Source organism: Pygocentrus nattereri, chromosome 3 (assembly GCF_015220715.1).
Source record: "Pygocentrus nattereri isolate fPygNat1 chromosome 3, fPygNat1.pri, whole genome shotgun sequence".
Classification (NCBI taxonomy): Eukaryota; Metazoa; Chordata; class Actinopteri; order Characiformes; family Serrasalmidae; genus Pygocentrus; species Pygocentrus nattereri.
This window is the reverse complement of record NC_051213.1, coordinates 3619052-3641007: the sequence shown is the minus strand read 5'-3', so window position 1 is coordinate 3641007 and position 21956 is coordinate 3619052. Positions and strand designations below refer to the sequence as shown.

The window sequence follows — 21956 nt, the reverse complement described above, 5'->3', positions numbered from 1 at the left end:
CGGGGGCAGAGTGGCCGAGAGAAATGAAACAACTGGCCTGTTCACTCCGAAGAGCAATAAACAAAACAACAGATACCTCTGCGGGAGTGGATCAGCCTCTCTTCCACACCTCTCTCTCTCCGCAGCGATGGCTTGGAATATCGTAGTGTAGCAGTCAGTCACACAGGGGAAACTGGGGCTTTGCCGGTCACCCCAGTCGCTAGCTGGAAAGTCTGTACACTGATAGACTTGGGATGGGGACAGTAATACACACACTACAGGACGATAATACACACACTATAATAACACACAGAGTATAGAGCTAGGGGTTAGGTCAGGTAGCCTGAGTTAGCCCACTACAGCTTGAACAACACATCTCAGAGTTACATTTACAGCGTTTAGCAGACGCTCTGATCCAGAGCGACTTACAAGAAGAGCTTTGTCTGTCTAGAGAAAGTCTCTCTGCTGGTTACCAGTGGGTTAGAGAGAAAGACGGTCCTGAGCTCAGATACTGATAGAAACCAGAGCTGAACACAGAACAGCACAATACACTACAACACACTACACTACACTACAATACACTACACTACACTACACTACAATAAAATACAATACACTACACTACACTATACTACAATACAATACATTACAATACAATACAATACACTACACTACACTGATGGACTGATGCAATTCAAGTGTGACTCCCCATCTCTGGAGCAACTTGCAGATTAAGGGATTAGTATTAAGTTTCTTAAGGGCATTAATACACTCACCACTATCCCTCACACCCAGTCAGGTATTAGGGACTGGATTTAAGTCTTAAGATTATTTTAATCGTTTCCTACCTTCAGACTTCAGACAGAGATAAAGATAAATTGTTATCCTTCAAAAAACTTTCTTATGAATTTCCTTAACCCCTTAATCTCCAAGTGTCTGTATGTTGGCCTACACTCTTGTAACCAGAAGTGGGTAGTAATAATTCATAATAATGAGTAATTCAGAGTGGATACTGAATAATTCATAGAAGTTACTAGAAATAGGGACTCGAGTCAGCAACTGCACTTGGGCTCTATATCACAAACTGACAGGTAGACATTCTCCTTTGGGATTTTCTGATAAAGATCAGAATTTATGGGTCCATCAGTTATGACAAGTGGTCCAGGTCCTGCTGAAGCAAAGCAGCCCCAGACCATCACACTACCACCACCATGCTTCACTGTTGGTATGATGTTCTTATGGGGGAACGTGGTGCTACCTTTTTACGTCAGATGCAACAGGAACCATGTCTTCTAAAGGGTTCCACCTTTGACTCATCAGTCCACAGAATATTTTCCCAAAGGTCTTGGGGGTCATCTAGATTGTCTTTTGGTGAATGTAAGACAAGATTGTCTTTTTGGTCAGCAGTGGTTTGTACCTTGAAGCGTTTCATTTTTGCCCAGTGCCTTTCTTGTTGTGGAATCATCTACATTGGCCTTAACTAAGGCAAGAGAGGCCTGGAGTTCTTTAGGCATTTGTTTGGGTTCATTTGTGACCTCCTGGATGTGTCGTTGATACGCTCTTGGTGAAATTGTGGTAGGCTGCCTTCTCCTGGGAAGATTCACCAGTGGTCCAAGTTTTCTCCATTTGTGGATATCGACTCTCACTGTGGTTCTCTGGATTCCCAGAGCCTCGGCATTGGCTTTGTAACCCTTTCCAGAGTGGAAGATTTCTCTCTCTCTCTGTCTGTGCTTGTCTCTCTCTCTCTCTCTCTGTCTGTGCTTGTCTCTCTCTCTCTCTCTCTCTCTCTGTCTGTGCTTGTCTCTCTCTCTCTCTCTGTCTGTGCTTGTCTCACTCTCTCTCTCTCTCTCTTTCTCTTTCTCTCTCTCTCTCTGTGCTTGTCTCTGTTTCTCTCTCACTCTCTCTCTCTCTCGCTTTCTCTCTCTCTGTCTGCTTGTCTCTGTTTCTCTCTCTCTCTGTCTCTGATCTCTGTCTTTGAATAATAATAATAATAATAATATATTCCATTTGTAATGCACTTTTCTTAAACCCAAAGTGCTATGTACCAAAACTTAAAACAATATAGATAATATTATTAATATACTATTAATACAAAGTATCAAATGTCTGTGAAAGTTAATGAAGAGTTTTACATGAAGTTTTTGAACCATTCTAAAGTAGGAAGCATTCTCAACAGCAAAAAAAGGGGAACAAAGAATGAAGATACAAATGGGAAGTGTAAGGTGGATTTGTGCGTTGTTTTTCTGCATGTGGTCTGCTGGTGTTTTGTTTTTTTCAGAAGAGTCATGCGTTCAGGAGAGAAATGAGGAAATGTTTGTGTTAACTGATCTTCTCAAAACACACAGCAGTTTGCTGCCAGTACAAGTGAGACAGAAAATCCTCCTCATTTACTCGTTTTTTGTACCGGGTGAGCTCTTGGCAGAGCAGCCGTGTGTGTGAAGTGCTGCCCTCTCTGACTCCAGGCCCATTAACACACCAGGGTTGTTCTCCATTGTGGGAATTTCTTCATCAAAATGAAATCGTTTCAATATGTCCATTAACATCTCCTATTATCATATAAGCTGAAAGGAGAGCAGAATTCCAAGCATGTTTTACAGTCACTGGTGTTGTATGAGTATGGTGCAACACCAGTGGTGGTGACTCCAGTGACGGCGACTCCAGTGACGGCGACTCCAGTGATGGTGACTCCAGTGATGGCGACTCCAGTGACGGCGACTCCAGTGACGGCGACTCCAGTGACGGCGACTCCAGTGACGGTGACTCCAGCTGCATCCAAGCTGGATGGCACACACCCTCCGGTCCCCTTTTTTAAAAATGGGGACCACCACCCCGATCTGTCAGTCCAGGGGTACTGTTCCTGAGGTCCATGCAATATTGCAGAGGCACGTCAGCCATGGCAGCCCCACAATATCCAGAGCCTTAAGCATCGTCGGATGAATCTCATCCACCCCTGGTGCCTTGCCACTGAAGAGCTTGCCAAACTACCTCAGTGACCTCCACCACAGAAATGGAGCTTGACACACCAGAGGCCTCTGGCCCCGACTCCTGTGAGGGAGGCATGTCTCCCGGATTAAGGAGTTCTTCAAAGTGCTCCTTCCACCGACCAACAATATCCTCATTTGAAGTCAGAGTTTCTCCACCCTTGCTGAATACAGCTTGAGCGTAGCCACCCCGACCACTCCTGAGTCGCCGGAAGTTGTCCAGAACCTCCTTGAAGCCAACTGAAAGTCTTTTTCCATGGCTTCACCAAACTACTCCCACACCCTGGATTTTGTTTCTGCCACTGTAGCAGCTGTCACTTTTTTCGCCTGTCGGTACCTCTCTGCTGAGTCAGGAGTCCTTTGGGCCATCGACTCCCTAAAGGCCTCTTTCTTCAGCTTGACGGCCTCCCTCACCACTGGTGTCCAACAGGGGGTTCTTGGGTTACCGCCCTGACTGGCACTGACCCTGGATTTGCCCTCAATAAAAGTCGCTTATCTCAGCGTATGTGTCCACCTCCTCGCTCCCCCATGTTACAATGAAAATGAAAGCCTGAGCTTTAATAACATTGGGATTGGGATCAAAACTGAGCTAGACAGTTTACAGCACAGTGGGGTGAGGCAAAAGACCAGGCATAAAACAAGTCAGGGTCAAAAGCCAAATCAGTAAGTCCAAAATCAGTAAACAGCACGAAAGATGGAAAATTTAAAGACAAGGTTGAAAAAGCAAGGCAGGTAGATAAACAATGGAAACAAAGACTTAAACAAGGCTTGCGTTGCTCTGTAAATAGTGGTGATACTTTGCACAGACAAAGTGTCACAAACGGGTGTGTACACAAAAACATTAAATGAGGACCAGGTGTTCACAGTTAGAATTCAGGTGATGTGGAGCAAAGAAGTGAATTGTAACTGGTGGAGGTTGTTGGTGTAGGTGTCCTGTGGTCTCCCGTGGGACCCTGGGAGGGCAGAGCCAGCCAGTGAGATGGAGTGAGGAGTGCTACAAGGTGTGACATTCATTTGTCTTATTTTCCTCTATTTGACCTTAATGAAAGATTTGAAAAGGTGCATTTTGTTACAGCTAAATGAGTGAGTGGACAAACACTCATACGTAGAGTATGTATTGTTTTCAGTAATACAATAACATTATTTTTATTGCATGATTCTGAGTATGAAAATCACACAAAGACTGTGTGAACATGAAAATAAGATGAACACAGTTTCCTGTTTTCATCACCAATGTCCAGTGAGACTGGAGATACCTGAGTGCTACATAGAACTACTCTATATTTCCAAAAGTATTCACTCGTCTACCTTCACACGCATATGAACTTGAGTGACGTCCCATTCTTAATCCATAGGGTTTAATCTGATGTCAGCCCACCCTTTGCAGCTATAACAGCTTCAGCTCTTCTGGGAAGGCTTTCCACAAGGGTTAGGAGTGTTTATGGGAAGTTTTGAATCTACACAAAATATAACAGGTAGCCAGTGTAATGACATCAGGATTGGGGATCTATGGTCAAACTTTTTAGTCCTTCTAAGCAGTCTAGCAGCTCCGTTGGACCAGTTGGAGCTTATTTAGTAATGTATTGGAGCATCCAGTTAAAATGGTGCTCGCTCCAGTGGTCCAGCCTGGAGTTTATAAATACATGCACCAACATTTCAGCATCTTTTAGTGCTAGAATATTGCTTAGTTTAGCAATGTTATGCAAGTGAATGAATGTGGTTCAAATGATGTTACAAATGTGTATCAAAGGAGAGACTGGAATCCAAGATGACACCTGACACCTTGTTTTACAGTGGAGCCTGGAGTGACTGTATGGCCTCCAAATTTAGTACAAATCTCAAGCGTTGAGATCTTTCTGCTTCGGGTCCAAGAAGTAGGACCTCAGTGTTGTTAGGATTAAGAAGAACGAAGTTGTTGGTCATTGAGCTTTTGATATTTTTAACACGTTTTTCAAGATGATGTAGATTCAGAGCCTCATTTGGTTTAGCAGATATATAAAGTTGTGTGTCGTCCACATAAGAGTGAAAACTAACCCTGAGTCTGTGAGTTATGTTACCAAGACTTCGCATGAACAGAGAGAAAAGCAGCGGCCCAAGCACTGATCCTTGGGTGACACCGTATTATACTAGCCCATGAGCAGAGTGTTAACACTGATAAATTGATAATGGTCAGTCAGATAGGAGTCTAGAGATAGCACTGTGGTTTTGCTTTACATGCAGTTTACATGACAATCTTAATTGTAATTTCCTAGTTAATATAAATTTACATTTAATTTACACAATGTATCAACCAGTTTGAGTCTAGACTAGTTTATTCTGATGTCAAAACTTTTCATCAAATTCAAATTAAAATAAAGTATCACCTCTTATACATGTAAACACAAATGTGGTATGGATTGAAGGTGTAGGATTTGCACTTTCCACACAATTTCTCCACTTGTTTCCATGAGCTACGCGTCAGAAGTTTGCAGGCTTTTGTTAAGGTTGGCATTAAGTGCAATTTGCAAACTGTCTTCTTCTTCTGTTTTAATATTTATCTGAACTGTAATAATCTCCTGGGAATTTGATGTTTGTCTGTGTTATCCTCTATATATTCTATCTATTGCTCTATAGCTATTGTTTTGGAATCTGAAATGGGAAGTTTTTTCCTTTTTTATACCTGTGACTCACCGCCTGATTGTCTGTGCTCACTATTGAAGGTTCTGGAAAGTCGCCCAGCTCGGAACAGGTTTCAGTGAGCGCAGAAGTTCACAGCAGTTGTCTTGTGTAGGGTTGGTGAATATATCAGGGTGTTCCTGATGAACATGTTTTCTGAGTCATACGATCCTCTCACTGACCGTCACTCCCGGCCGAGGGTTATTTTTATCACGTAATCCGTCACGCCTCATTGTTTTGTTTTTTCACATATGACACAGCAATTTTCTGCCCAGTTCGCTCCTCCTCCTCAGACATTGTTACACATGAGCTGCTCTATTGTTGCAGATTAAGCATCACAGTGGACTGACCACATTGACAGAGGCAGCCTCGAGTGCAGTGTGTTCAATTGTCAACCAGCTCTGGTTTCAATCGGCTCTCTGTGTCTGAGTAGGCCTGAAAACGGCAGTGGACTCTGTAGGGGTCAGCGAGGCACAACCTAACACATTTTGTTTTCTGAAACATAATTTTAAAAGAATTTCAACCAGATTAACCATGTTTATACACACAGCCGACATATTTCTGATACAAATAAAACATACATTATATTTAAATTTACCATTTATGAATAATCCAGCCAAAAACTGCAGGAGAACAAACACCACAGGTAACAGACTGAGGGGTTCAGTTTCTACAGTCACTAAAAGCCTCTTAAATGAATGCAAGTACGGTTAATTCAGGACAGTTCTCTGCTGTTTGAACCATTTCCAGCTTAAAAACATGAAAATTCACATATCAAAATATATATGATCACTGATATGTTTAATTTACCATCCAGTCCACAAAACGGAACAGCTGATATCAGAATGGTAAATTGTAAAAATAATTCGCACAAAGTGAAATTGTCCAAAATCTCTTGGTGCTGAAGCTTTAAGAGGTCCTTTCACTGGAACTAAGGGGCCGAGCCCAACTCCTGAAAAACAACCCCACACCATGATCCCCCCTCCACCAAACTTTACACTCGGCACAATGCAGTCAGACAAGTACCGTCTCCTGGCAACTGCCAAACCGAGACTCGTCCATCAGATTTCCAGACGGAGAAGCGTGATTGGTCACTCCAGAGAACACGTCTCCACTGCTCTAGAGTCCAGTGGCGGCGCTTTACTCCACTGCATTCCACGCTTTGCATTGCGCTTGGTGATGTAAGGCTTGGATGCAGCTGCTCGGCCATGGAAACCCATTCCATGAAGCTCTCTACGCTGTTCTTGAGCTGATCTGAAGCCACATGAAGTTTGGAGGTCTGTAGTGACTGACTCTGTTGATGTTGATGATGGAAAATAGCAGAAAATCTGAAATAATCAGTATTCTTTGGGGACTATTTTGTTGCACAACACCCTGCATGTATCCCTCCACCATGAATTGGTTTTGAAATATACAATGTAAGCCAAAAATCTTACTGCCATAAAACAGTGTCTCAGGCATCCGGCAGTGTATTCACAGTTCAGACTCTGTAAGTTTCTCCAGAACAGAGCGTTTCACACCAAACCGCTCTGAACGACTTTGTTCACTTCTTAACATTATAGCATTCAATGAGACCCAAAAGAGACCCAGTCTATGCAAATGTTTATGCCACTTTATTGAAGAGATGTACTTGGCCACAGCCACACTGTACACGAAGAGAGTTTGGCTAACCATTCAGCTCTAAGCCTCAACTCTGATTCTCTGTTGTTTTGTTCTACAGGCATAAACACAGCTAGCCCTGCCTTCACAATAAGAGTCCCTCTCAGACCAACTCAGCCAATAATGGCTTAACAAACCTGTTCTTATGAAGCAATGGAGTGATTTTTACAGTAAAATAAAAGCAGTTCTGGTTACTTTCACTTTGCCCAAAGGGTCTGAGTATCCCAGATCCTGTAAAATTCCACAAATTCTTCCCCTTGGAAAACTAGAGTCTCTGAAAGAACCACTTACACAGATTAACTGCTTCATTTATAAATACTGACTGAAGAAGTCGTGAAAATATGTTTATTCATGGAATTTAACTTGTACTCAACGTCTTCTGTTATAAATTATTTTTAGTGAGCCACATTTCTGCCTTACATGGAAACACTTCACCATAATCAACATTAACACCAACAGATTGACAGGTTGAAAGGCTCTGACGTATCCCTTTGATGTTGTGTTCCTGAGAAATGCAGCTTCAGAGTAAGTTCTTGCGTTGAGGGCACAATAAAATCAATATTAAATCCTAAAACACTGCCAAACCTTTTAAGGCTTAACATTCAGTTTCTACAGAGTTCCTGATTGAAGTGCTGAGGCCACCAGGTGGACAAAAGAGGTACTGCATGTATCCTTCCACTGTCACGACTCCCTTCAGCTCTCTTTGGACTCCATCTCCCAGAACCCCCTGGGGGATCACATGACTCCTGCCTCACTCTCAAGGTCCAATCAGCACTCTAGCTCTGCATGTCCACCTGCAGCTCACTGATTATTTAGTATAAAGCTCTGGCTTGTAGGCCTGGTTCGTTGTGAGGTATTGCTTTTGTCTGTAGAGCTGCTGAGTGGTCATATCTGTTTGATATTCTGGTTCTGTTTTGCCTTTTTGCCTGACCCTTTTTTGACTTGTTTGCCTGTATTTTTGTGCTTCTGTGTTTTTTGGCCTTTTTGATTCTGACCTATGCCTGTTTATTGACTTCAATTTTGAATCATTTTAAACCCCTTTCAATGGGTTTAAAAATATGTTTCACGCCAAAAACATTAAACAGCACCTCAGACATCAGGCAGTGAATTCATAGCCATTTCATGTAGTGTCTTTCTGTGAGGACCTTTTAAAGGTGGATGTCTGGTTCCTATCACCACCACTGAACAGATCTGACTCTTACGTTTCTCTGGAGTAACTCTGAATGACTATATTTACATTTTATTGATGTAATTATGTAGACTAGAAAATTTGGTTCCCCCTTTAAACACAGAGTTTGCAGTTTCGCATCAATTGTGAATCAGTTATGCCGCAATCTAAGTAACAGTGCACAGAGAATTTAGATGGAAGGCCATTCAGAATTAGCTTAGACAGTTACGGTGTAACTATAGCAGAACCCTTTTTGGTGCTATATAGAACCCTTATCAAAAAGTTTCTATATAGAACCATATAAAACACACTATCAATCTGAATACTTTCACCATTAATCCCAATCCCAAAGATCCCATTAATCATCTTTGAGGGTTCATGGTGCCATATAGAACCTTTTTTTTTTTTTACTAAAGAACCCTTTAAGAACCACCTTTAAGTGTGTGCACATCTCAATGATCACATTAAGCCCATCCCACTACAGAAAAACCAGAAATCTTGAGTTTCTATACAAAACGAGAGGAAATTGCATGTCTGAGTTGGATTCTGCTGAGGTGGTCTTCGTCTGTCAGACATTACGAGTTGCCTATTCCAACAAGCAAAGCCACCAAGAAGGCGATGTTTCCGATGAAGAATGCGACCAAGAGAAGACTTTCTGCTATCACCTGTCAAGAAACAAGTTCATAAATCACTTTCAGTGCCTCATATTCATGATTGCATTAATTATATACAACTTTTCATCATATGTCATGCTGAATTTTTGTTAGACTCTACACTACACTGGCTTTTAGCACTGAAGTCAGTATTTCAATGTTTTAGTATTTGCCAGTACTGAGCCCGATAACTCATTGGTTAGTGTAGTGGGTAACACCTCTGCCTTCTATGCTGTAGAGTGGGGTTCAATCCCCTGCCTGGGTCAGCCCCCTACACTATACCAATAAGAGTCCTTGGGCAAGACTCCTAACACCACTGTGGCCTCCATGTGTAAAATGATCAAACTGTAAGTCGCTCTGGATTAGAGTGTCAGCCAAATGCCGTAAACGAATAACCTAGAATGAAGTAGTTTTTGGTGTAAATGAGTACCATAACAGTTAAATCATTAATATCTAGCTGTATGTTTATGAGCTGCCGCTTATGCAACATCATTATACAGCTGAACGCCAAACCACCAGATCTGCTACGTCAGCTGACAGACGCCTGTGCTGACTCGCTGGGTGATGGGGGGGAGAAAGGGGCCATCCTACCCACCCAGATAGCATGACCAATACTGCTCTCTAGGACTCCCGGCCATGGATGACTGTAGCATCACCAGAGATCAAACTCTTGATCTCCAGATGATACTGCCACCATTTAGACAGGGTGCATTAGCTAGCTATGCTTCATCACTTAGCTTGGATTGAGTAGCTCTGAAAAGGAGAGCAGGACAAAGTCCTCCTCAGAAAAGTACATTTCATAGTTTTGATCCTCATCTGTGTGCTTCACCAACCGTCTCTGTAGTGCAGTGACAGCAGGAATCACATATGAGGCTAAAACATCCGGGGAGCTCACGTTTCGAGTTTTACATCTTCGAGTCTTTTGATTGGCTGGAACTGAATATCCCCTAAAGCCAGACATACACTGCGATTTCAGAAATCTTTGGTGACTCACACTATAAACACGTGTTCGAAGCCAACGATTTAAACATTAAACGCATGCTCTACAGTCAACTCTGTCTACCAACAGTTTCAAATAAACGTATTTCATTCAAAATAACATGCTGGGTGCCGAGTACTGAGCAAACACACCCAGACACTGAGCAGCACCGCTGACACTGAAGCTAAAAGCAGACAATCGTGTACACAGTAGGACAACACAGTCCATCTACAGCTTATTTTACAATAAAATCACTGTATTAATGTTCATACCTGGCTGTTCTATTCAAACCAAGTAAAGTCTGCATATACAGACTTTGGTAGCTATTTTTTTTCTCCTTTGTTTAGTTGACCTGCACGTCACCACTCCTATTGGGGGCACAGCTGTGATGTTGTTTGTGTCTAAAATGGGCTAAAATCATGTACCGTATTTCTGGCAAGAATCTGCCAATGCAGAGTGCTTGAAGTGACTGGGGGCTTTGTGTGAGCAGAGCCCCCAGGACTGCATTGGTTCATTAGTGCAGCAGTGTACACTCACACAATATCATGACCAGTACTGACCCAAGACCCAATACCAGTACTGATATTGATGCATCCCTAAATGCAATATTCCATCAGTAATTTTTGTCTGTCAAATTTACAATTGTTTGAGTATTATGAAATGATTTTAATGCAGCCTGTGCACATTTTAATCAAATAAATTCAAGACTGTGCTTCTGTCCCACAATAAACTGTCACCGCCGTAACAAAATCTTGTGTCTCTGAAATCTGCACTTTTCAGAGGAGGGAAAAAAGATTCTTCCATTCACCATGAAATGTTCTTGCAATGTAAAAGCCAGCGGAGAAAACATTTCATGATGAACGGACTGGAAGGAATGAAAGTTTTAACTGACGGTGCGGAATATGTAGTAAAAAAATGGAATATGACTCTAATCTGTTCAAATAAATAGAAATGCCACAGTGCAATGCAACAGTCACTCATAAAACTTCAAAATAAATTAAAATAATACTTACCTGATCTGATTCCTGCAGAATGATATCTGAAAAGAAGCATTGGATTGATTAACAAAATTGGTCTGAAAACACAGGTGGTGGTTTATATAAACTATGAGTTATGGACTATGTAGAGGAACAAAGCAACACAATAGCATTTACAGGCACACGACACTAATTGTGGAGTGATTTTAATCCAGTATGAATCTGCAGTGTGTGTAGTTTTACAGTCTGACTGTAATAATTGTGGAGATTTTAATCCAGTATGAATCTGCAGTGTGTAGTTTTACAGTCTGACTGTAATAATTGTGGAGTGATTTTAATCCAGTATGAATCTGCAGTGTGTAGTTTTACAGTCTGACAGTAATAATTGTGGAGTGATTTTAATCCAGTATGAATCTGCAGTGTGTAGTTTTACAGTCTGACAGTAATAATTGTGGAGTGATTTTAATCCGGTATGAATTTCCGGGATGTTTTTTTTGACTTCATGTTAGTAGAGTAATAAAACCTCTACTGTCCAAATTAATCCAGCTATAGAGCTCAGGACCAAAGCTTTTACCGTTTTTCTTCCTTCTTTGTTGGAAGTCCTGGCACAAGAACCAAATTGCCTCCCAGGCCACGAACCCCCCCATCACTTTCTGTAGCCACTGCTGTTCAGAACTGTCCACCAGTGCTAGGCCTGTAAAGATTGCTGCCACTGCAGAGAGAATGAGTTATGATACACATGAGATAAGAAAGAGAAAGTCATGGCGTCCCTGTGCTGACCGTCATCATTAAAATAAGGTTTAACAAGTGACTATAAACTTTAGTGAATGAGCTTTTTACTCGCCCACTGTGCACAACTGCAGCATCACAGTCAGCCTAATCTGTGAGCTGACAAGTCTAATGGAATTAAACCCTTCAAAGGGAATTGCTCTAATTTTTTTAACCTTTCTGAAAAGTTCAGTCGTTGAGATGTAAACAGATTCATCCAGCGTGGTCTAAGTCTTTACAGGGGTGGTGACAGAAACCAGGAGTCACCGTGATTACAATAGAGCTGTAAACCTTTTATTCACTATACAAAACTACCAGTGAAGCACATCTTCTGAGTTTTATACAGAATGCTGATGATGGTAAAGTTTTCTTTGGGGAAAACTCAAATGTATGTATTCAATTAAATGGATTCATATACATTTTAAGCCAAAACTTAATCAAAAGAATCTACTAAAATACAGACTGTCGGTCATCAGGCAGTGAATTGATAACCATTTCATGTAATAACTTTCTGTGGGGACACTTTTAGAGGTGGATGTCTGGTTCCTATCACCACCACTGTAAATGATTTAGATTCTATAAGTTCTTCTACAACCCCAATTCCAGTGAAGTTGGGACGTTGTGTAAAACATAAATAAAAACAGAATACGATGATTTGCAAATCCTTTTCAACCGATATTCAATTGAACACACAACAAAGACACGATATTTAATGTTCAAATGGATAAACTTTATTGTTTTTTGCAAATATTCACTCATTTTGAATTTGATGCCTGCAACACATTCCAAAGAAGTTGGGACAGGGGCAGCAAAAGACTGGGAAAGTTGAGGAATGCTCAAAAAACACCTGTTTGGAACATTCCACAGGTGAACAGGTTAACTGGAAACAGGTGAGTCATGATTGGGTATAAAGGGAGCATCCCTGAAAGGCTCAGTCGTTCACAAGCAAGGACGGGCGAGGTTCACCACTTAGTGAACAACTGCGTGAGCAAATAGTCCAACAGTTTAAGAACAAAGTTTCTCAACGTGCAACTGCAAGGAATTTAGGGATTTCATCATCTACAGTCCATAATATCATCAGAAGATTCAGAGAATCTGGAGAAATCTCTGCAAGTAAGCAGCAAGGCAGAAAACCAACACTGAATGCCCGTGACCTTCGACCCCTCAGGCGGCACTGCATTAAAAACCCACATCATTCTGTAACGGATATTCCCACATGGGCTCAGGAACACTTCGGAAAACCACTGTCAGTGAACTCAGTTCGTCGCTCCGTCTACAAGTGCAGGTTAAAACTCTGCCATGCAAAGCGAAGCCACATATCAACACCACCCAGAAACGCCGCCAGCTTCTCTGGGCCGAGCTCATCTGAGATGGACTGACGCAGAGTGGAAAAGTGTCCTGTGGTCTGACGCGTCCACATTTCACACTGTTTTTGGAAATCATGGACGTCGTGTCCTCCGGGCCAAAGAGGAAAAGGACTGTCCGGATTGTTTTCAGAGCAAAGTTCAAAAGCCAGCATCTCTGATGGTGTGGGGGGTGTTAGTGCCCATGGCAGGGGTAACCTGCACATCTGTGAAGGCCCCATTAATGCTGAAAGGTACATACAGGTTTTGGAGCAACATCTGCTGCCATCCAAGCAGCGTCTTTTTCAGGGACGTCCTGCTTATTTCAGCAAGACGATGCCGAGCCACATTCTGCACGTGTTACAACAGCGTGGCTTCGTAGTAAAAGAGTGCGGGTACTAGACTGGCCTGCCTGCAGTCCAGACCGTCTCCCATTGAAAATGTGTGGTGCATTATGAAGCTCAAAATACCACAGCGGAGACCCCCGGACTGCTGAGCAGCTGAAGCTGGACATCAAGCAGGAATGGGAAAGAATTCCACCTACAAAGCTTCAACAATCAGTGTCCTCAGTTCCCAAACGCTTATTGAGTGTTAAAGGAAAGGTGATGTAACACAGTGGGAAACACGCCCCTGTCCCAACTTCTCTGGAACATGTTGCAGGCATCAAATTCAAAATGAGTGAATATTTGCAAAAATCATTAAAGTTTATCCGTTTGAACATTAAATATCTCGTCTTTGTAGTGGATTCAATTGAGTATAGCTTGAAAAGGATTTGCAAATCATCGTATTCTGTTTTTTATTTATGAGCGGATCTTCCTGTGAGCTAACAAGTTTCCTATCACTTTGTAAAAAAAGCTTCATGCTGCTTTTGTTGTTGGATGCACTCACAGTTTCTGAGTGAGCATTCACAGAAATCACATCGCTATGGAAACGGTTGTGATTTGTTTCGTCAGAGTAACAATAAAATGCCACTGAATGTGAAATATTTTCCTTTTCAGGTGTTTCCTTGTACTAAATGCTACTTTGTGACACACAAACTAAAGAAAATCTATATATTTTTTGGTTTTGTTAGACGATGTACTTACATTTTAAAATTAGTAAATGTCACAACACTGAGAAATCGTGTTTTTAACAGAAAAGCATAGAATGAGTGTCAGAAATGGCCCCTTTCTTGTGTCAGCCTTAGGGATCAGTTATGCTTCAGTGTGTCTGCAGGGTCATTTTCATACCTGCCAGTCCTTTGATGGCTAATGCGTTGATGGTGTGTGCCCAGTTAAAAATGTATCTCCTGCAGGTGAAGAACAAAGTGAGTCAACATCAATACACCAAAAAAGCAGCTGCTAATCCTCCCAGCAGGACTGGGGTTAGTTAGCATGTACTAGATACTGATTACCTGTTACAATCTAGTAATCTGTAATCTAATCCCAAGGATTCCCATATAAACATAATGGAATATCATTACTTTTCATTACTTTTGGAGTACGTTTAGTCTTTAAACCATATAAACCATATAAATAAATGAAGACAACTTCTTTGGAACATGTTGCAGGCATCAAATTCAAAATGAGTGAATATTTACAAAAAACTATAAGGTTTATCCGTTTGAACTTTAAATGTCTCATCTTTGTAGAGTATTCAATTGAATACAGGTTGAAAAGGATTTGCAAATCATCGTATTCTGTTTTTATTTATGTTTTACACAACATCATTGGAATTGGGGTTGTATACTCTCATTGATTTTGGTCCAATTTATGTAAACCAGTGATTTAAAGACAACACAGTTCATCTCTCACCTCTCGTCTTGGGGTCCACAGCGAAACATGGCAGCAATCGGCTGTGCCAGGCTGAGGATCATCACTATAACGCCCAGTACAGGATGAGCTCCCTGAGACACACACACACACACACACACACACACACAGGAGCTGACAGGGCAGGACAGCACAATGGCCTGTCACTAAACAACGCAGGAACTGATTATCTGCCACTTATTTCCAGAGGTGGGAACAAGTCACTAAGTTGCAAGTAACAAGTAATTCTCAAGTCTTGACACTCAAGTCCCGAGGCAAGGTAGTCGAGTTTCCATTCAAGACCTGAGTCAGTACAGGCGAGTCTCAAGTCAAATCCCAAGTCAATACTCCTAATCTTCAAGTCCAAAAAAGGTCAGTCTGCATTCTTCAGCTAATTTAAGACCATAAGACTGAATAAAGGTAAAAACAAAATCCATGGTACACCAATAACGGCACTCTTAGAAATTATGGTTTTTCAAGGGTTAGAAAATAGTTCTAAAAGCATTCAAAGAACCCCCTGCATGGCTGAAGTGCTCTCTCATAAGAATGTTCTGTAGATGGTTCTATATAATATGTGTGGTTGGTTAGTGTAGTGGTTAACACCTCTGTCTTCTACACTGTAGACTGGGGTTCAATGCCCCACCTGGGCAAGCACCCTGCACTATACCAATAAGAGTCCTTGGGCAAGACTCCTAACACCACATTCACCTACCTGTGTAAAAAATGATCAAATTGTAGGTCGCTCTGGATAAGAGCGTCTGCCAAATGCTATAAATATAAAACCTTTTCAAAATAGGTTCTATACAGCACCTAAAGAGTTACTCTATTATTACAATGTTAAGCAATAGGAGAACCCTTTTCAAAAAGGTTCTATATAGAAACATCAACAGAACATTCTCCATCAATCTAAAGAACCATTTCATGTTGCAATAAACCCTTTATGTAATAATGCAAAGTGTTCTTTGAGTGTTCATGTTTTTTTTTTTATTACTATTTTCTTTACCAAAGAACCTTTGAGGAATCATTCTTTAAAGAGTACATGACAGACATACTGGTGTACACAAAGAATAGTGCACTACACATGAAAAGAACTTTGAAAGAACTTTTTAAGTTCATTTTAAAATTTGAAAATCATTTTTGATGATTTTTAGGAACATTTGGCACATAGGATTAAAATTAAAACTAGCTGGGCTCTAAAACTGGCTCAGCATTAAAACTGGCTCAGCTCTAGAACTGACTCGGAAAACTGGCTCAGCTCTAGAACTGACTCGGCTCTTAAACTGGCTCAGCTGTGAAACTGGCTCGGCGCTGAAACTGGTTCGGCATTAAAACTGTCTCGGCTCTGAAACTGGCTCGGCATTAAAACTGGCTCAGCTCTAGAACTGGCTTGGCTCTGAAACTGGCTCAGCACTGAAACTGGCTCTAAAACTAGCTTGGCACTAAAATTAGCTCGGTTTAATGTAGATAAGCGAGATTTATTTCAGACAAATCCAGGGTCATGGTCAAAACGGTCCAGGTTCAAACAGCCGATACAGAGAGCAGGAGGGACAGGCATGAAAAAATGAACTCAGAACCTCAAACAAGAACCAAACACCACGAGAATACAACACAACACACCCAACACATCAGACACGATCAAACAGCACGATCAGTCATACAAACAAAGACCATCAAGCAACTCAGGAAAACACAAGGCTTGAATACAAGGGTTAACAAGGGACAGGTAGAAATACAGGTGGGAACAATCAGGGGCAGAGTCACAAAACAAGGGGCTGGACTAAAAACCAAAACAAAGAAGCACATGGACAGGACTGGGAAATAACACAACACGAGCACATGGACAGGACAGGGAGGGGCCAGTCGTGACACTCGGCTCTAAAACTAGCTCAGCACTAAAACTGGCTCGGCTCTAAAACTGGCTCGGCACTAAAACTGGCTCGGCTCTAAAACTGGGCTCGGCTCTAAAACTAGCTCAGTCGGACTCAAGTCCAAGTTATATGACTTCATTCCACTCCTCTGCCAATTTCAGTGTAATTGACGATGATTAAGGTAAACAAAGCAGTTTTCTTTGTGAGTGTTTGAGGTGAGTGTGGTGGGTAACAGGTTCATATTTACCCCACTCCAGTCCCGAGCGTATGAAAACACCAGGATAAATGCTATAATAGTGGCAGCAACGGAGAGAATCATCAGAAACACATGCGCCTGAGAGGGTGAGACAGAGAGGAAGAGATGGTTATACATTACTGCACACAGCTCTCAAACCTCTGCACCTATAAAGCTTTGGACACTCGTGACTTGTAAAGTCTTTATAGATCACATCTGTCAGGCTCCAGTCCTTGTGGGCCAAAACGCTGCAGACTTCAGCAGCGTTTGGGAAATGGAGACTGAAACTGGGGCGTGGTGACACGCTGATAATCAGCAGGAAGCACTAACACAATATTTTTAACTTTCTGTTTATCATTCTTTAGCTTAATTGGACCTTCTTTAAATCAGTAATGGTAGGTCATGTTAGTTGCCTGGTTAACAAGCTTGATTACTTTGATTCCGTGTTCACGTTTTAGCTCTGTGCATAGAGTCGGTTGCTAGGTAACAGGCATGGCAGTTTATTGTCCATTTTAATCAAGTAAGTTAAAATTTCTAAAATAAGTATCCGAAAGTTTTGATTCTGTGACACGAATTTGTAAAAATCTTATCTTGACCTGTCAGAACTTCAGGTAAAAGACCTAAAGATAGGACATTTCTGTTATACCGCCCCCAGTGACCACTGGCTTAAGGGTTTCACTGCATCCACATATGTCCAGTACAGCGGCACACCACACTGGATCCCATTCATTTTCAAGGGTGTCCATCATAAGAATGATAGGACTGATTCATGTTTAGCGGTTACTGAATAATAAGCCTTAGTGTGTAATAAGCCTTAAAAAGATTTTAAGGTGTTAATCTATTGAAGTGATCATAAAACAAAATCTCTTCAATTTTACCCTGAACATCATTTCAGAATATAATGACTTAATCATACATACTACTCTGAATTTATGATCATTTTAAAAGATCAATTACAAATTTCTGACTGTATTAAAATCTGGCATTTTTGTTCATTTCAATCAGTTATAGTGAAAAAACAGTTATAGAAGAAATAATGGGGATTCTGCACTATTCGAATTTTAGCAAATTTGTGACATTGACCATGATAAGGACTTTGTTACAGTTACAGTTCAGTTTTTTAGTCATCTTCTTTCACTGAAGCTTGGTCTCGCAATTGCTGTCAGTAAAGCAAAGGAGGGACAAATCAAATAGGAAGAAAATCTAAAATTCGTGGTAAAATTTGACCGATTCTACTTTTCACTCAGTTGTTAGGCTGATGATAAAATTTGTAGTGAATCAGAAATGAATGTAAATGTAACTGTCATGGTTGGCTCCTCCCACTACTCCATGTGCTTTTTCAGTTTACTTTCTGATCATCCACATGCCCCTTTGTTTTGATCTTCCATGTGTTTTCTTTGTTTTGGTTCCCTAATCTGGCCCTTTGTTTTGTGACTCCGTCCCTGATTGTCACCACCTGTTTTCCTCTTCCCTCGCTATCCCTGTGTTTTATAAGCCCCGTGTTTGCCCTTTGTTTTCACTGGTCTTTGTACTGTTTGTATGTGCTGTTTGATGTAAGGCTTGTGTGTGTGGTATATGTATTATTTGAAAAGTTTTTGTTAAGTGTTTGGACTTCTGTGTTCCTTGTCATGTCTGTCCCTCCTGCTCTTCGTGTTGGTTACCTGAACCTGGACTGTCGTGACCCTGATTTTGGATTTGCCCATAATAAAAGTTGCTTATCTCAACGTATGCTTCCAGCTATGTGGAGGTGGATGCAGGTGCTGAAAAAAGCAAGATCTATTCTGGGCAAATCCAAAATCAGCATCGAGATGGTCCATAGTCAAATAGCCAACACGGAGACAAAGTGGGACAAACATATTAAAACAGACTGAAATACACAACAGAGGCCAGAATAACAAAACACTAGCACATAAATCTTCCAACAAACATGCAACATAATCAAACACAAACATGGGTGGCGTAACGAAACAAGGGGGCTGGACTGGGAATATAAACACAACAAATGCATGTGGAAGATCAAAACAACATGAACACATGGGCAGGACTGGGAGGGGCCAATTGTGACAGTAAAACAGATGCATTTCTCAGACCATTGGACTCCACTGTGAGCACTGACTAAGCAATTCTTCATTTCACATAAATCTCTCAGGGAAAGCCCCCATACAGCCCCCCAAGAAGGGAGGACATCACCAGTGTGACTGCAGCATAAATCCAGTAAAACCAGAAACTTACCCCAAACCAGAAGTCTTTGCCACAGAACTTGGTCCTTTTAGCCGCATTCTTTAAGTAGCGGGCGATCAGCATGCCGATACTGCCAGTGGTCATCCACGCTATCAGCATCAGACAGCCTGCAGGAGAACACGTCCATCAGCAGGAGAACACAACGGAATTAAAGGAAAAACTCTTCACTAAAGACTGGGAATGATTTTATGTGGCTGTTTTTTTTTTTGCCTTTCTTTTTTTCCCTCAGTAATGTGCACAACTCTGTGCTTAACCCTTAACCCACTGAACCCTTAAAATACGAGAAAATTAAATATGAGATTAAATATGAATAAAAGTAAATAATACAGACTTTTAACCGGTCATTTCTGTAAATGATTCAACAATTACTATGCAGTTGTTTGCACTCCTCGAGCTCAATACACTAAATTTAACATGCTGGAAAAAATAAAGCATAAAATGTGACCTGTGCAAAAATTATGGAACATTTTATATGTTTTTATGCCTTATTTTCCCCTCAATATGTTAACTTCAGCAAATAAACAGTAACTGTATATTAAAATGTGTAACGGATTTACACTCACTTCACTCATTTTACTGTGATTTGAATTTGATGAAATTTATTGTTTTGCCCCTCAAAAAAAGATCTTTTATGTTTTTGCTTGTTTATCTTTTGTTTAAGTAAAAACAAACCAAAAACAAAGTGCAGACTTAAACTCTGTCCATACAGAATATAAATCAAATGTAAATATCATTCATTACAGAATAACAGTGTAATAAACTGTGTAATTCTTTTTTTTTTTTATGACCCTTTTCACCTCCGCATTTAACCCATCTATGAAGTGAAACACCACATACACACTAGTGAATAGACACACACACACTAGGGGGCAGTGAGCACACTTGCCCGGAGCGGTGGGCAGCCCAATCTGCAGCACCCAGGGAGCAGTGGGGGGTTAGGTGTCTTGCTCAAGGACACCTCAGTCATGTGCTGTCGGCGCTGGGGATCGAACCGGCGACCTTCCGGTCACAGGGCCGGTTCCCTGACCTCCAGCACATGACTGCGCCAATCTTACGGTTGAATGTAAATAATTAGGTCATATCAAAGGGAAATTCCACAGATTTTTCAAATTTTTTGTATACTCGTTAAAAAGATGGTTCTTCTGGGGTCTTTAGTAAAGTAATGGTTCTATTTAGAACTATGAGTTCCATGTAGAACCATTTACTGTCAGCAATCCCTCTTTTGACCACCGGGGGTCATCCTCTCCCGATTACTTGAGTACCTGATGCTCATTTCCACTCAAGCAGCCCTGCTACTTAAGCCTCTCAGTTGCACTCACTCTTTGCAAAGTGTTGCCAGTATCCTTGTGTCTGCCTTACCCAGCCTTGTTGTGTTGTTGCCTGTATTGTGTGGTGAACTATTTTTGCCTGCCTTTTGTTTTTGAGCTCTGTCTGTCTTCGTTTTCGCCCATTGGATCGCCCCGTTCTAATAAGCTGCTTAAACTTGCACATGGAAGTTCCTGAGACTCAGTTGTTACATTTGCATACCTAAAAAAGGTTTTTCCATGGTGAAATTGTTTTTCAGATTGGTGGACAAAGTGTTATACGTGGTTCTATAATGCACTTTTTTTGAAAATGGTTCTGTTTATAGCACCAAAACCATAACAAGAGCTGAACCTCATCTGGCCGGCTTTCAGTTGCTGAGACATGAACCGAGTCTGTCAGAGTAGTTTGGTGTGAAACGCTCTGTTATAGAGAAACTTACTGCAACAGAGTAGTGAACAAGCTCCCTCACAGACAGTTATTACATGAAGTTTATATGAATTCATTGCGTAATGCATGAGACGTTGTTTTACAATCATTTCTGACACAATTTGGCATAAAATCTTTTTGGATTTTATTCTAAAAGTCTGTTGATTGTGGAGAGACACATGCAGCAAAGCAGTCCTCTTCTTCTTCTTTCGGGTGCTCCCTTTAGGGGTCGCCACAGCGGATCATCTGCCTCCATCTTGCCCTATCCACTGCCTCCTCTACTTTCACACCAACCATCTCCATGTCCACCTTCACTACATCCATAAACCTTCTCTGAGGTCCACCTCTTCTCCTTCTACCCGGCAGCTCCATCTCCAACATTCTTTGCCCAATATCTCCACTATTCCTCCTCAACACATGTCCAAACCATCTCAACCTGGCCTCTCTGGCTTTATCTCCAAACTGCTCCACCTTCACTGTCCCTCTGATCTGCTCATTTCTAATCTTGTCCATCCTTGTCACTCCCAACGAAAATCTCAGCATCTTCATCTCCGCCACCTCCAGCTTAGCCTCCTGTCTTTTAGACAGAGCCACAGTCTCCAAACCAAACATCATAGCAGGACGCACTGCTGTCTTGTAAACCTTCCCTTTCACTCTTGCTGCTATCCTTCTGTCACACATCAGCCCTGACACCCGTCTCCACCCACTCCATCCTGCCTGCACCCTCTTCTTCACCTCTTTTCTACACTGTCCATTGCTCTGGATGGTTGACCCAAGATATTTGAAGTCATCCACCTTTACGACCTCTACTTCTTGCATCTTCACCTTTCCACCTGCCTCCCTCTCATTCACACACATGTATTCCGTCTTGTCTCTACTGACCTTCATTCCTCTCCTCTCCAGTGCAAACCTCCACCTCTCCAGATTCT

General features: G+C 41.5%; 1 protein-coding gene across 1 annotated transcript in view; it reads right to left on the bottom strand.

The window, feature by feature from the left end:
* Nucleotides 1-9017: 9017 nt before the first annotated feature.
* Nucleotides 9018-21956, bottom strand: part of LOC108411781 (putative ferric-chelate reductase 1) — a 32695-nt gene continuing 19756 nt past the window's right edge. Inside the window, exons 9-15 of the mRNA XM_037536900.1 lie at nt 19288-19403; nt 17068-17154; nt 14956-15047; nt 14392-14450; nt 11626-11763; nt 11088-11113; nt 9018-9107 (exon numbers count right to left, since the gene is read on the bottom strand). Coding sequence (XP_037392797.1) covers nt 9018-9107; nt 11088-11113; nt 11626-11763; nt 14392-14450; nt 14956-15047; nt 17068-17154; nt 19288-19403 — 608 coding nt within the window. The remainder of the gene's footprint in view (nt 9108-11087; nt 11114-11625; nt 11764-14391; nt 14451-14955; nt 15048-17067; nt 17155-19287; nt 19404-21956) is intronic.